A 16,453-nucleotide genomic window follows, 5' to 3' on the forward strand; every position below is an offset into this window, starting at 1 on the left:
ATTTGCAGCTTGCAATACTGGATCTGATTTCTCTTTTCTCTAAACACTCTGAAGTCTAGAGATTGACTTCCTCAATGACCAGGTATATTTCTGGTTCATTACAAATTCCAATTTTATAGTGCCATTTTCATTCAGGATTCCCATCGTTTCTCCTTGGCTAAGCAGTGGATCCTTATTGGTTCAGGGAACAGAATCACTGTTCCTGCCACAGTTACACTGTGAAAGGTAGAGCTTGTAGAAAGGCATACAAAGCCCGTCAGCAGATGGTTTTCCAAGAACTTGTATCTCTGCTGACTTCTGAGATGTCACTTCCATTAAAACTCACCATCCTTGTCTTCGTATCTGCCTTGGGTAAAGGGTTTGGTTTTATGGCCAACAATATGATAGCTTTTTTTCCTTTTAACCTCACTTCAAATATTTTTTACCATATTTCATACGTAGGTCCAGGCATATGCACATTTTCTTGATGACATTTTGTTTGTTTGTTGTTGGTTTTTGTTTTTGTTTTTTTAAATCAAAGCCTGTTTTCATTAAAGAACACGGAGTGTGTTTTGGCATGAGATCTCATCTGCTAGGTTTCAGTGACACCTTTGCAATCATATTCCCTACTGTTTGTAATGCTGATAAAAAGATCATGTCTGAAGAAAGGACTATAATTAATAGAATGTTGGTGGCTCTTCGATCTTCTGTTGTGCATTTCTGTGATGATGTCCACGTTCATTTTTGTTGCTGGTCTTTGAGGCTCTATGTTATTTTCTCATTTGCTTTAACTGGCCATATTCTTGTTTAGCACCGGTCTTATGTAGGTAAGAATCCTCTGTTACATTTCTTTTGCTCCTTTGCATTTTTCTGAATGATAAATATTTCTCCATAGTTCCTCTTTCTCTTTTTCTCAGGGTGAAACCAGAATAATCCAAAGCCCTTCTTTTTCAGCCTGGGACAAGACCATTTTTCTTTTTGTGAAAAGAAGAGTGTTCTATGACAATTGAAGTGACTCCAGAAGCGAGTGTGGGTGGAAGCCTTTTCCTTGTGCCCTGCAAGATCCTATCTTTACACCACTGCAGACTTTTGCAGGGCTGCAGCCATTTTCACTAACAGCTTTAGTTAGTGAAGTAACTAAACCTGACCATGGTTGTCGATGTAACAATCTGAGGTTGTCACTAAAAAAAAAGAAAAAAAAAAAGGCGGGCGGGGTGGGGTCGGGGAGGCTCCCTTATAGCTTCCCTGTTCTACCTGAGACATTTCCTAAGCACAAACAAAAACATTGTCACCAGGGATGAATATTTTCTCTGGGCTTTCACATAAAACTTTGCAGACCTATAAAGCAGGAAGATACAAGGCAGAGAGAATAAGCCTTTAAAAACAAAGTTCAGCAGCCAGGCATGCTGGCACACACCTTTAAACCCAGTACTCGGGAGGCAGAGGCAGATGGACCTCTGTGAGTTCAAAGCCAGCCTGGTCTACAAAGTGAGTCCAGGACAGCCAAGGCTACACAGAGAAACCGTGTCTTCAAAAACAAAAACCAAACCAACCAACCAAACAAACAAAAAACGCAATAAACAAAGTTCAAATTGATAACAATTAGCATTTCCTAGCTCCTGTTTTCTTGTTACTGACTGGAACAAGATGAACACTGACTAGAGAGAGCAGCGTCAAGTGTCTGGCTTCCCAGGTACCAGATGCTGCCCTGTGAGAGCTGTTCTCATTGCCAGGGAGAAGGCTGGGTCAGTCTTAGTTCTTCCATCCTCAGCTTATCTCAGGTTGTTTACATTTGCCCCTTTTCCCCTCTGGTCCTTTGATTTTTTTTTTCTAGTAATGTCAGGGGTGCCTTCTGTCATTTTTTTACCAAAGGTCTCTGCAAGAAGTTTATTCCATTCATTGCTGCCAGGTTTTCTTTCTTGCCTGTATTGTAACTTGGTCTCACTGGACTTTTAAATTATCCTGTTGGCTCTTTCTGAGTTTGTCCTAAGATCATATAGAACTGGCAACATCTTCAGGCCCCGTGGACAGACACTGTGAAGATATTTCTGCCCTTTCTGTTTTGTTGTTGTCAACCCCCCATAGATAGTCTGAAAACAAATTTTCTCCTCTTGGTTTTACTTCAAATATTTGCTACCGATTCTGCTAGCCAACACCAAGAAAGCCTTGTTTATATAGACGTGCTCAGCACAGCCAAGTGTTGGTATTGTTTTGACAAATGCTGCACAAGCATCTTCTACAATGCAGAAATTAGCACTACAAAGTGTGGAACTGATTATGTTTAACCAAATTTTTGCTTCTTAAAAATTTAAACTAGGGCATGTTTAGTCTATTTGTTTTGAAAGTTATGTTATAATTGCCATTAGTAATGAAACTTTGTCTTGATTTCATAAGTTTTGGGGAAACTAATTTGTGGAACCAGAAAAATCTATAGTGATGTTTACTCTTGAGATTTCCAGTTTCAGTGAGGAAGCCTCCCCCGACCCCAGCCCTTTTCCCCCTTAATCTTGCTAAAGAGTTACTCAGGTAGGCACATCAGGAATATGCCTTTGTAATTCCAGCAGGAGATCTGAAGGCCAGACTGACTGGAGCAGCATTAGACATGGAAAAGAAGTCACATTATTGTCATCAGGATAATAAGGAAAAGGTTACTGTGGTTTACTTCCTAATGCAGTAATTGGTTTTTACAGCCTTTCCTTTTGCTTCTTACCATGCCTTGTTAGTTAGGTGCAGATCTAATTGTGAAATCTCTCACGTGCTTCGGGTTTTGTATCTCCTAGTTTGGGAAACCATTTATTTGGTATCTGTTGCGTCTTTTGAATGCAAAGCATTTATGAGGGTATAGGGATGGAGTACAGTGGCAAAGTGTGTGCTTAGCATTTGTGAAGACTCAGGCATCCTCGCTAATCTCCAGATGATTTTTAGGGTTCACCCCTTAAAAGGGAAACAGAAGTAAATTGTACCGAGCTAGAGATATAAGGCCGTTAGTGGTGTGCTTGCCTTGTAAGCCTGAGGGCCTGAACTCGGTTCCCATGACCCACATTTTACACCGCCCACCACCACACTGGAAAGATGAATGTGTGCAAAGGCAAGGAGAATCCTGGAGCATGTTGGGCAGCCAGTTTAGTCTCACTACCTGGTCAGTTCCAGGTCAGGGAGAGACTTGGAAAAACCACGGTGGGAAGCACCTAAGGAATGCCACCTGTGTTATCATTAAAAATACATAAACACAGCAGATCTGATATGGAGAGATTTATTTGGGGGGAAGGAAATGGGAAGGGAGATAGGGCTTGAAAGGGCCATGGGGGGGAGAGTGGGGGGAGACAGAGAGACAGAGAGAGAGAGGGATTGGGAGGGGCACCTAGTAACAGGGAAAGGGAGAGAGACTGGGGAAGAGAGAGAGAGCAAGAGAGAGATAAAGTGGTAGGTTGGCCTTTTTATATCTGCTGTACAGCTAAAGGGCATGTGACACACACCTGGTGGCAGGTGATGATGTCAGAGTTGCTAAGCAACCTAGAGGCATGCTAGTGGATCTGCCTGTGAACTAACAACCTGAGGCTGTCCTCTGGCTTCTGCCCCCTCCACAGAAATAACTTGTACAGTTACCCAGAGAGAGGGATTATTGGAATTTTGCTTCCGTTTCTCATAGGTTAGCACATGACTGTTTTGAAAGGACATGCTATTTACTCTGACTTGATCAATGCAATATGCAAGTGTCCAAATGTCTACCATTTTTGCAATTAATAAGCTCACCATGAATTAAAAAAAAGGAAAATGATGCAGTTGTGTTGAAGCATGTATGTATAAATATTTGATTTTGAAAAATCTTATATTTTTATGGAACATTAAATTGTAAGATGCTGGCCAGTTTTACAAAAGCATAGTAATTGGTTTGTTCTGTTAGGACACCCAATATTTATTTCTATCAATTCCCTGTGGTTGACCATTGATGTTTCTAACTTTATAATGAATGTGAGGTCAATATTTGCTTTAATAATAAGCCTTAATATATATCCTTAGTATAATAGAAACAATTTTAAAGTCAAGAACTTCATTGAGGGCTTAAATTGAAAACAAGGTGAACTTGTGAATGAACTGTGAAGGCTCAAAGAACCAGCAGGTTCAGACACAGCAGCAATAGTTGACAGCACAGAACTACCTCCAGCTCCTTTTAATCTTATCTCTACTATGTAGAAAGAAAATCAGGACAGGATCGGGTAAATGGCTAAGTCAGTAAATGCCTGTTGTAGAAAGTGCAGGCCTGAGTTTGAAACCCCAGTAACCACATAAAAACAGTCAATGGTGGCAGCAAACACCTTTAATCCCTAGGTCCCTAGAGCTCATCAGCCGGTTGGCCTCACCAAACTGAAAAAATAAGAGGTGGGGAAGATTGAGAAAGATGCTATTGTCAATTTGAGGCCTTCACACATGCATGCACAAATGTGCATGTTCACCTGCACACAAACATGCACACACCCTCAAAAATATGTGCATATACAACATACACAGAGAGAAAGCGGGAAGGGGGAAGAGAGAGAAGGAGGAGGGAGGAAGGAAGGGGGGAGAGAGAGACAGAGAGAGAGAGCAAGAGAGAGAGGAGAGAGAGAGAGAGAGAGAGAGAGAGAGCGAGAGAGAGAGCGAGAGAGAGAGAGAGAGAATGGAATAATAGGAGTATGCTATGGTACCAGAAAGGTTCAGATGGAGACACAAGAGTATAGGGCAAGAAGTCTTCTTGCCATCCCCTATAGGAGCAGCACCCAGGGCCCCACGTTCCCTATCCCTCTTGCTTGTTCCCAAGCCCATCTCTCCACACTAACTCTACTTGGATGCCATGATTCCCCCTTGGCATTTTAACTTTTACCCAGGTCTTTCTTATTAGAAAGATAGTTCTCACCCAGTGTCCCGGTCAGTGCTCTACAGCTGCTTGGGGTTAATGTGCAATAACTGTCATCTGTCATCCATGCTCCTTCTCTGTGGGAGGAGCCTGGTGGCAGAGCAGAGAGCAAAGAAGCATAGTGAGGGCTAACTCCAAAGACTTCTGGGTAGTTTCTTTAATATTTTAGAACTCAAGTTCAAAATAACTCCCCTTGTTTAAATAAGTTGGCTCATTTAAGCAAATAGTTATTTGTTTTGGGTATTGTATTAGATTTCTGTCACTATGATAAAATATTTATTAATTACCTCATGAAGAGAAAAGGATTACTTTGGGCCATGGCTTTGAATTGTTCTTTCATGCTCAGGCAGGCCCATTGCCTTTGGGCCTCTGGTGGGGCACTGGATAGCAGTAGTTGGGGATGTGTGATAGGGCAACCTGTTCACTTCAACTGTGGCTGGAGAGCAAAGTGCACACACAAAGGGGATATTGTCCATAAAGGTTAGCCCCTGCTCATTGACCTGAGAGTGCCCCAATTCTTTATATATAGACTGTGAGTATATAGCATCAGGAGTCAAGCCATAGCAATATGACAGCCATTATATGCATTTGTCACGAAAGAGCTAATTCTTTAACCAAAATTAGCTTTAACCAGAATTTAATGTTGAGATTAGTTTTTCTTGACTCCCTGTCGTTTTTGGCTCATTTATATTGCTGTTTAAAAAAAAAAAGCAAAAAACAAAAATCAGAAAAGAAAACTTTAAAAAATGAATCCTAACATAGCAGACTAACATGAGGACATTTTTCTGTTATTGCAAAATATCTGTGAATGATTCTGATTGAAATTAATTTGACCATTTCTAGTTATTACCTACTAATTCCTTCATGAAATTTCCATATTAAAATCAATTATCCATCTTTGAGTAAAATTATTTCGATGATTACAGTTCTGTCATGATCCTGGGAAGTGAACAACAGGAATAATTAAAAATGGCTGTGAATGTCATTTGCATCTATATTTAAAAATCTCTTCAATTGACCACACAGATGTTGTTACAGATTTTGCCTTTGATATGATAAATTTCTCATTAATTTTAAGGAGTGTGTTTTTGAGCTTTGCCTGGTTGAGCTGCCATCTATGAAAGTGCCAGCAGCTTCCCTGGTGAATTTGATGACTTTGTAACCAAAGTTCTTCTGGAGAAGTGCTAATTTCTGTTAGTACTTTATGCCCTGGATGCAAACATTCAGATATATGGATTTTGGGTTCTTTTTCAGTTGTGGGTTTAAAGAGTGTGGTACGCATTGCAGGTGCTTGTATAGATACATGTGTGTATTATTTATACATACACACATACATTATGTATTCACAAGCTGGGCATGAATTTATGTTTTACTTTTTAAAACATGAAACATGCTCATTTTAGGCTTTCACTGTTTCATTTAGTGTTTTTTCTTTTGCTCTAGGTTGAAGAAATTGTAGACATTGGCTCATTTGCCCCAGAAGATATCCACATTCCAAAAATCTATGTACACCGCCTTATAAAGGGAGAAAAATATGAGAAGAGAATTGAGGTAATTTGCAGAGCTTTATTGACAATCTATACGGATCTGGTTACCAGACAGTCTCTCAAGCCATCCCAAGTGACAGAAGTTTGGAGCAGAGCAGTCTTAAGAAGGAGCTTCCAGTGTGTCCACTGGGAAGGAACTGACTGTGTATCTGCCCAGCCTAACGATGACTCCACATCTTGTGATTTTATGGGCTGTCATGTATCTGCCAGGTTTCTGTAATGGCTGCAGTGTATGAGCCCTGATTTTTGATAACTGTCATACAGGGCAGAGGTGAATAATCAGGTCTTGGGTGGCTTTACCCTTCTGGAGTCTTAATGCTTGTTCATAAGTATCTAACCGTCTTGAAAAGTTTTGTATTTTTATGGAATACACAAAGAATATAATTTTTAACTAGCTTTGAGCTATGACAAGATGATCAGTATGAAGGTGTCTAGGATTGAGTACCAGGAGGACTGGGGCTTTTCCACAATGACTGACCTACCAGGTCTCAGTTGGTGTCAAGATTCCAAAGCTCCTAGGGACTAGCACCACAGTAGATACATAGCACGGAATATTAGGAATCAGAGTGAGAGACAATACACAATCCTGGACTGCTATCAGGAGCCTTGAGAGTGAGGGTAGGATATTTACAAACAGACCAGTCTATTTTAAGGACATTCAGTAAAGGACACAGTTCCCGGGCTGTTTTCATGACTCCTTTAATGTACACATAGTAAAGCCAGTGTAGACTCTGCAGGTGGAAATAGGCAATTGGCAGCAGTGACACCTGGTAAACACATCCTGATAGCCCCAGGACACAGATGGCCAGGGCCTATGTCTTTCCTTTATTCAGGCTCAGTTTCTGAACACCTGAGGAGAATTCAGCTGTCAAGTCTTAGTCAGAACAGTGCAGTCATCACAGTGGCAATGACAAGACAGAGTTGTTTGCTTTGCAGTACAGGCAGGTCTGTCTTCCTCTTCAAACAAATCTGACCTGCTCTATTTACTTCCTAAATAATTATTTCTATATCACTCATGATTTATTTTTTTTTAAAAAACACTCCATTATATTGTAGGCTTGCCTCCTACTGGTAATGAGTGCAATTTGTTTTTCCTACAAATTTTTATATTGCAGCAATAAGACAGTTTTATGAAAGCACATCTTAAGCATGGACACTTTGTGCTTACTTTAAAGCGTTTGTCACTCCGAAAGGAAGGAGATGGGAAAGCCAAGTCTGGTAAACCTGGAGACGACGTTAGGGAACGGATCATCAAGAGAGCCGCTCTTGAGTTTGAAGATGGCATGTACGGTATCCTTTACCAGTCTGAAGTCCGCCAAATACACAGCTCTTGATTTTCCATGTTCAATGGGCTATCCGGCCTCTGACTAATGATTGTCATATAGTTTCACATTAACTTTACAAGTAGTCAAACTTCCCAAAATGGGATATGTAATCCAGAAGTAGCAAGATTTTTGAGGTTGGCGTTTATGATTTACATGCCTTCTCGATGAGAAGTAAAAACACACTTAGTGATTGTTGAGTGTACGTCGCATCTCTGCAGTCTGGCATGGAGCTAGTAAGTTTTAGGGAGGTGCCATTACTCAAGATGATTGCTTCAGATCTTAGAATCATGGCCATAATTGGTGCTATTTATTTTCTTGGTATTTTGACATTGATTAGTCAGTGAGCCATAAAATCCAAGTTCTTACCAAACCTCTGCTGCCTTTGATAAAGACCCTATGAGTGCACTCTTTTGTCTGGTACTTTGACTCATAGAGGTACTCACTGAATGAATGAAATTTTGTACCTCACACTTCTTATTTTTGGCAAAAGTTACCAGAGTAGACATGATTTAGCACAACTAGTGCCTGAAGTGTGAACGCACTTAAGCAACAGTGAGGCTGTTCCATCACTTTGCTCATTTTCAGTATACTAGATATTGAGCTATAGAGTAAGCAGTTCACATGGTGTGCCATAAGATGAATATCTGTGGCCTGCTGGCTCTGGTGAAGCTGTTCTTATAGACCTAGGGCAGACAGAACTAGAAACTGTCCATATAAGAGCTTCCTTTTCCTATGAGTTGCAGCCATTTCTCCTTCCATCTTGATGGGGATAATTTTCTGTTCCTCCTCTATTTTCACCTCTCAGCCTCTCTATTTTATGAGTTTTCTGTTTGTACCTGTGCGGTGGTGAGAATTCACATGGGGCAAGAGAGTGTCATATTAGCCACCATCCATCTTATGCATATGCAGGGGAGGGAGTCAGGCTGCACTGAGTGAGTCTCAGCCTCCAGCCTTTGTCAGCTGCCTGCCTTACCAGTCTTGCATAAGCAAGGACTGTAGTACTCCTTCCATGTGATAGTGACCCCTGGCGGTGCTCTTTATTCACTGTTGTTGTGTTGCCATCTTAAATTAAAGGTCTTTATTACCTACTTTAGTCAACAGTTATTGTGCACAGCCATTTGTTTCCTGTTATATGTATTGTTATTTATTTACTCTTTTTTTTTTGAGACAGAGTTCTTCTAAATAGCACTGACTGTGCTAGAAGTCACCATGTAGACCAGGCTAGCCTCAAACTCACAGAGATCCATCTGCCTCTGTTTCCTGAGTGTTGGGATTAAAGGAGTACACCACCATATGCAGCTCCTTACTGAAGTATTTAAAAGTAATTCCATAATTGTGTATGTAAAGAGCTTAGGCCCATGGCTTGTGATTTCCTCAAAATAGTTGTCCATAACAGAATTAGTATGTACCATGCTCTTTCATGACTGAGAGATTTAGTACAAATTATACTGATGTTTGACTGTGCTTGTTTAGACTGTGAACCAAGTAGTGTAGTTTCACAGACTTCTGTGTCCACAAGAAGTGACCCGGCCATTGCTTATATTTTTTGCCTTGGTAGTTAGTAAATTGATATAATATATAAACCATTCTCTCTCTCTCTCTCTCTCTTTCTCTCTCTCTCTCTCTCTCTCTCTCTCTCTCTCTCTCTCTCACACACACACACACACACACACACACACACACACCACCACCACCACCACCACCACCACCACCACCACCTCTGTCTCTCTCACTGTGTCTGGCCATGACTCATAAAGATTTTACTTTCAGTAGAATTTATTCAGGGTACCATTTTTTCCCCTTAAGTCAGCTCTGCTGAGGGCTTCTTTGAGAAATGATGGAGAACAGATCTCTGAGGTGCTTCTACTGACCCTATTGAAAAGAGCATCAGCCTCACACTACAGAGGACACACTACCCTTGACCTGCTTAGAAGCTAAACACATTAGTGAGAATAAAGTCTGACTTACAGTGCTGTTAAAATGAGCTTGGTTACCTTTTGAAGCCACTCCTTTGATTTTTGTGACAAAGCACATTAATGTTAGTGGGGCAATGAGGACTAAATAGAGATTTTCTTTTTAAAGAATTACCAGTGAGTGTGAAGAAAGTGTTTGGAGAATTCATTCAGTTATAATATTCAAAACAATTCCCTCTAAGGAAGACTCTTGTTCTGATTTATATGTGCAAAGCCTTACAGCTCAGTGTCTGCTCCTGCTGTGTTGTGCCTTGACATCTTTCTTCCAGCTAACTTGGGCATAGGGATACCTCTTCTGGCCAGCAACTTCATCAATCCAAATATGACTGTTCACCTTCAAAGTGAAAATGGAGTCTTGGGCTTGGTAAGTTGACAATTAAACTTTTCTTTTATGAACTATGGCAAATGATATTTGTGGTGTTTTATTATCTCTCAGTACATGTTTGCTGTTATTGTGATAACGTTATATATTTGGAAGACTGTATATCCTGTATGGTCAGGATGTACAATGACCACAGGCACATAGTAGATACTACTTGGTTTAGCCATCTCCGGCCATTTTCAGAGACACAAAATGATGTCTATATGTCTGGATAGAAGCAGATTCCAAGTGATGTCGTGCATAAACTTGTGCCTTTGAGGAACCTCTGAGGTTGTCCAGAATGGTCAGCTTCTTATTTGGATGACAGAGAAACTAAGGGTTTTTTTTGTATCAACTAGCCACATAGAATATTGAAAGAGAAATATGCAGAGGCCTAAAACATTGTCAATTTAATTTATTTATAGGATAGATTTTAGTCCCTCTTCTGGGAGTACATTAGATATTTATAGCCAGTTTTTACTCATTCTTAACTCTTACATCTTTTCCTTTCCCCGTTTCTGTTAGCATATGTCCTGATATAAAAGTGTTTAGCTCCATTCAAGTCACTAGAGTTACCTTATAAAAAGGACTGTGAGATTAGTTTGAGGATGTACCTCATATCTCAAGGGTAGCAGAAAACATGTGCATAACGTGAAGTCCTTGTTTTGAACTCCACCAAAACACACACACACACACACACACACACACACACAGAGAGACAGAGAGAGAGAGAGAGAGAGAGAGAGAGAGAGAGAGAGATATCATAAAAACACAAAAAATCTGTAAGGTTAAAACAAAACAAAAGACTAAGCATGATGAGACAAACAAACAAACAAACAAAACTCTCCAAAAATACCATTGAGTTCATTTTCTGTTGACTATATACTGCTGGGAACAAGGTCATAAATGTTACCCAGTTAGACTCTGTTGGAGAAAACTAGTTTTTCTGTGGTGGGCCTGGGGGTGTGCCACTTTCATCCTAGCACTCAGGAGGCAGAGGCAGCCAGATTTCTGTGAGTTTGAGACCAGCCTGGTCTAGAGTTTTAGGACAGCTAGGGCTGTCATACAGAGAAGTCCTGTCTCAAAAATAAAACCCTAATTTTTCCTTTGTGAGTGGTTAACTTCCAGGTCCTACCCACCTCTCCACCTCCCTACCCTTCCAACTCCACACTGCCTGTCTCAGTTTTCTCTAGAAAACAAACATGGAATAAAATATCCCAATGAAGTAGGAATAAAATGAAATGAACAACAAAGGAGAAGTACAAGACAAACAGGCATACACACACACACACACACACACAACTTGATTGTGTGCTTCTGTGAAGTTCATAGACAATATTGGGTTTTGTTTGTTTGTTTGTTTTTTGACAATATTGTTAAAGTACAATGTCAGAAGCCTGATCATGTTTGTTACCTACATAGCAGGCACTGAAGAATTACTCTTCTTAAAGTAGACTGGTAACTTTTAGGAGCTATTTCTTATTTGCCCAGTCATAATCAATATGAGAAAGAGTTAGGAAAACTCAGGACTTGTTTTTGAAAAGTTTACCTCCAGTCTTTGTCTTCTGGGAAGGTATTGAAATGGTTTCGGTGTGTGATTGGGGAACTGTGGTTCTGTTCTTCACTGAATGTGTGTTCTGTTGTGCTTGGCAGGGCCCATACCCACTGAAAGATGAAGCGGATGCCGATCTCATCAATGCAGGTACATTCACTACATAAGCTTTCAACATTTACTTTTGCTATTGTTTAGTTCTGGGTCAAATATTGGCAACAACATGATCCCAATTCTATTGTTTCTTGGAGAGAATTCACTATATTTATGATAAAGGGGGAAAATGACCCTTCAAGTGTTTGAGATCACTCTCATTCACTCTCAGCTGAGATAAAGGAGGAAATGCAAGTGGCACTTTTTTACATAAATGTATTTTATTATTTTTTAATTTGAATTTATTTTTAAAAATTTGTTCACTTTATATCCAAATTGTAGCCCCCTCCCATGTTTCTTCCCAGTCCCACCCCCTTCCCTGCTCCCCGCAATGTCCCTCCCCTAGTCCTCAGAGAGGGGGAACCTTTCTCCCTACCAACTGACCCCAGCCTATCAAGTCTCATCAAGACTGCCTGTTTCCTCCTCCTCTGTGGCATGGTAAGACACCCTGCCAGGAGGAAGTGATCAAACAGCAGGCAACAGAGTCCATAGCAGAGACAGCCCCTGCTCTCCTTACTAGCAGACCCCTATGGAGACTGAGCTGCCTATCAGCTACATCTGAGTGGGGGGCCTAGGTCCTCTTCATGCATGGACCTCCTTTGGTGCATCAGTCAGTCCTCTTGGACTCAGATTTGTTGGCTCTATTGGTCTTCTTGGGGAGCTTCTGTCCCCTCAGGGTCCTTCTCTACCGCCACTCATCCCAGAACATTAATGGGTTAGACAAGGTCCTACCTGTAAATCGAGAAGAGTGCAAAGGTCAGCAATTTATCAGGGTTTGGACACCATGAAGGGATCTCAGAAATGATGAGGAAACCCTACAGAGAACTTTTCTACTTTACCCTTAAAGGGTTGTGCCAGGAGAGAGCCACCCAACAGGAAGTGTGCCATTTGGATTAAAAACTACCGCCAAATTCCAGTGACCTTGGTGGACTAATGTTATCTTCTGGGGTCTCCTGCTTGGGCTTTCTATTGGCCAACTCCAAGTGGAACTATGTTGGGCTTCTGTGGCTAGAGAAAGTGGGAGTGAATGCATAGTGTCAGGCTGGTGCAGTGGGTTTTTGATTGTAGGCAATGCTTAGTATTTTGTACTGTAGGTCTCCTTAGCATGAAAGGGCGTCCTCTAAGGGTGGCGTTACTTAAGTCTTCACCAGGCCCCTGGGTTCATACCCAGGATGTGACCTGAACACAAGCAGAGAATTTCTTTGAGTTGGAGATCCCAGCATTGGATTCTCCTCTGCTGCTGTCGTCACGTTCTTTGCCTTTTATTATCAGCCTGCTATTTGACAGGGACATGTAGCGTGTTGGCAACCTAGAGAATGAACAGGTTGGGCCTTTTGGCAACTGTCAGGATGCTTGTGGGTGACACTGCTTTTCTGTTGGCCTTCCTCTCATCCTTGCAGTGGGGGCTCATCTTAAGAAATTAATTTATGTCCTAGGAGGATTTTCAGTGTCTTCTTTATTCATTCTGCCCCCACAGAAGTATTGTTCTTACTTGGCATTCAAAAATAGCATGTTGTAACTCTCAGAAGTAATGCGAGCTGAGCATAAAGGCCGGCTGTCAAATAGAATTGATGTCTGACAGTTGGGATTTTTGGAAATTATACACGTTCAGGATGAGTATTTGAATTAGCTAACACAGCTTCACTCTGAGAGGGCCAGTGTGATCATGCAGTGACATTTAACCAAGGCTGTATGTGAATTGTACTGTACCCCTTTGCGGTAGCTCACTGATCTGTGAAAATATTCGCTGCTTGCTTTAATTAATTTATTATGCCAGTTAGTTATTTGCAAAACTGAATAACCCCATTTCTCCAGGGTCAGGCTTTGCCTGTGTAAAACCCATTTTTTTGTGGAAGAGTAGCAGATCTCTTCAGTCACATAGTTGGACAGGAGGAGTTTCCTACTCTGTTGAGCTTCACGTAGCTCATTCTCAATGGGCTGACCAGTTTTCAAGTTCTAAAATACTGCCGAATCTTTTTTGTTGTTGTTTTTTGTTTGTTTTTTTCGAGACAGGGTCTCTCTGTCTAGCCTTGGCTGTCCTGAACTCGCTTTGTAGATCAGGCTGGCCTCGAATTCATGATGTTCCACCTTCCTCTGCTTCCCCAGTGCTGGGATTAAAGGCGTGAATCACCATGCCCTGCTCCACTGCTGTAATCTTAAAAGGCCCAAGATACGGTCATTAGCATTCGAGCTCCCACCATCTCATTCCTGCTCCATGGCTTTCTGTCATACACTGAGTTTACACCTGCTGAAAAGCCAACTTTAGAGAGGTACAGATGATGACATGTAGGTGCAGAGAAAATCTGATGCAAACCTACATAACCTGTGATGTTCCTAACACCTCCCATGCTTTTGCTTCCTCATTAAACGTGAGCTCTGCATGCTTCCCTGCCAGTGCTGTTTTTCTTCTTCTTCTTTTTTAAATGAAGAAGCTTTATTTTTTAAAAATATTTATTTATTTATTTATTATGTATGCAGTGCTCTGCCTCATGTACCCCTGCAGGCCAGAAGAGGGTACCAGATCTCATTATAGATGGTTGTGAGCCACCATGTGGTTGCTGGGAATTGAACTCAGGACCTTTGGAAGAGCAAGTCAGTGCTCTTAACCTCTGAGCCATCTCTCCATCTTCTTTTAATGTACAAGTTATACCTCTTTTTCAAGTGATGCTTTTTAAGTGACTTAACATTTGTGGAAATTGCTTTAGAAAAAAGTCACCTTGTACACTTTGTGGCCTATGAAAAGCCCCACCATTTAACTTCTATACTAGCCATTTTCTTGAGGACATTTGACACTGTCTGGAAACATTTTTGACTGTTATTTCTGGGAGCGAGCACTACTGGCATCTAGTAGGTGGAGTCCAGAGATGCTACTAAACATCCTGTAACAACTAGAACAGCCTCTGCAAAGGTCATCCTGCTTTTGAGGGCTCTGCCACTTCTGGAGAATGGCTGGCCTGCACACTGAAGGACAGACAGCTCTGCCCTGAATGTCTATTTGACTCTCTGCTTAGGTCCATCCTCTATCCCTGTAGCCTCTGCACTTCCTCTGTGTTCATAAGATTCTCCCCTGTCCTATCCGTATCTATTCACAGCCCTTCTTCCTATCTTCCAGCTTTTTACATTCTTTCTGCCCCCTCTTCCACAGTGTTTATAGAGCCTTAGAAGTGATGTTAGAAATGGCTTGTTTAGGGATCAGCAGTCAGCTGCCTCTCATTCTTAGCACCTTGTTTAACTATGAGTCTCTGTATATACTGCCATTCATCAGAGAGAAGCTTAGAGTAGCATTTGTTGGATTCTTCCTGTTGTGTTTGTGGGTGCTTGGAGGGGCCCCAAATGCAGCAGCACAACTGAAGCAGGAAGGTGGGTCTTTTACCTAGTGCAGGCTGTCATGTGGGAGGGATGTCTGGACAGGGTTTTGGATTGGAGGCAAGGTTATTATTATTTATTTTGATTTATTGTTATAGCTACTGATCAAATCTGGATGTTGCATTAGAACATTATGGATTTAACATAGTATATGTTTAGATATTGGATTTTCATTTAGATATTCTATGTTTAAAAATTATGTTACCTAAAAGGATATATATAATATCATATAATCTTGCAATTCTCTTCTATTTTTTGGTGTATTGCCAAAAGAAATAAAATTAACAAACCAAAGAGACATCTGTCTATACTGTTTGTTGCAGTACTCTTCACCACGGTCAATAAAATGGATTCAGGCTGAGTATTTATCAGCTAATAAATGAGTAAATAAAACACAAAGTAGAATACTATTGAATGGTTAAGAAATGGTATTCTGTCATTTGAGACAACTTCGACTATGCTAAGCATAATAGAGTCAAGCACAGAAAGACAAGTCCACATATTAGTTATATGTGGAACAACAAAAACATCAGTGTCATGGAAGTTGAGAGTAGAATGGTGGTTACCAGAACCTGCAGAAGGTGGGGTTGAGGAAAGACTAACCGGTGAGCAGTAAGTTATGCTTAGATGGTGGAAGTTCTGGTGTGCTATTGCACAGTAGGGTGTGTTTCAAAAAGCTAAAAGGGGGTCTCATGTTTTCATCCTTGAGAAAGGATGGCTTTCAAGGTCAGCTTTAGGGGAAAGGTAGAAATGTTTCTCCTGATTTGAAAACTCACAGTATATACAAACTCATAATCATGTACAATTTAAAGTATTTTTATTTTTGAGGTTAAAATATAATTTTAATTTCCCCCCCTTTTTTCCTTCTTCCAAACTTTTCTATGTCCTTCACTTTGCTCTCTTTAATTGGTGTGTGTGTGTGTGTGTGTGTATTCCTAAGTATGTAAATAGGACCTGCTTAGCTCCAATCATACTGCACACGTATATTTTTAGGACTAACCTTTGGATTGGATAGGCATGCTTACGGCAATTATGAATGAATAAAAGTCAGGGTGGTGAAATGGCCCATGAGTAGAGGTGCTTAGGTACAGGCCTAACCTGGGTTCAATCTTTGGATCCCACAGTGTGGCAGAAGAGAAATGAGTCCATAGAACTGTACTCTGACCTCACACACATATAAAAATGTGGGTAGGTAGGCACTTCAAAAGAATATAACCCTGCCTTAGAAGACACATGCATACACTAGAAATGAATAGTATAAATAAATGAAGATTTGGGTAGTTAACTTTGCTTCAGAGGAGAG

The 16,453-nt window shown here is 40.8% G+C and overlaps 1 protein-coding gene across 1 annotated transcript in view; it reads left to right on the forward strand.

Moving 5' to 3' along the window:
• The window catches only part of Oxct1 (3-oxoacid CoA-transferase 1), a 120,752-nt gene that overhangs the window by 47,210 nt on the left and 57,089 nt on the right, over positions 1-16,453 (forward strand). Inside the window, exons 8-11 of the mRNA XM_051150910.1 lie at positions 6,317-6,424; positions 7,596-7,710; positions 9,988-10,082; positions 11,733-11,781. Of these exons, the coding sequence (XP_051006867.1) occupies positions 6,317-6,424; positions 7,596-7,710; positions 9,988-10,082; positions 11,733-11,781 (367 nt within the window). The remainder of the gene's footprint in view (positions 1-6,316; positions 6,425-7,595; positions 7,711-9,987; positions 10,083-11,732; positions 11,782-16,453) is intronic.

Source organism: Acomys russatus, chromosome 9 (genome assembly GCF_903995435.1).
Source record: "Acomys russatus chromosome 9, mAcoRus1.1, whole genome shotgun sequence".
Classification (NCBI taxonomy): domain Eukaryota; kingdom Metazoa; phylum Chordata; class Mammalia; order Rodentia; family Muridae; genus Acomys; species Acomys russatus.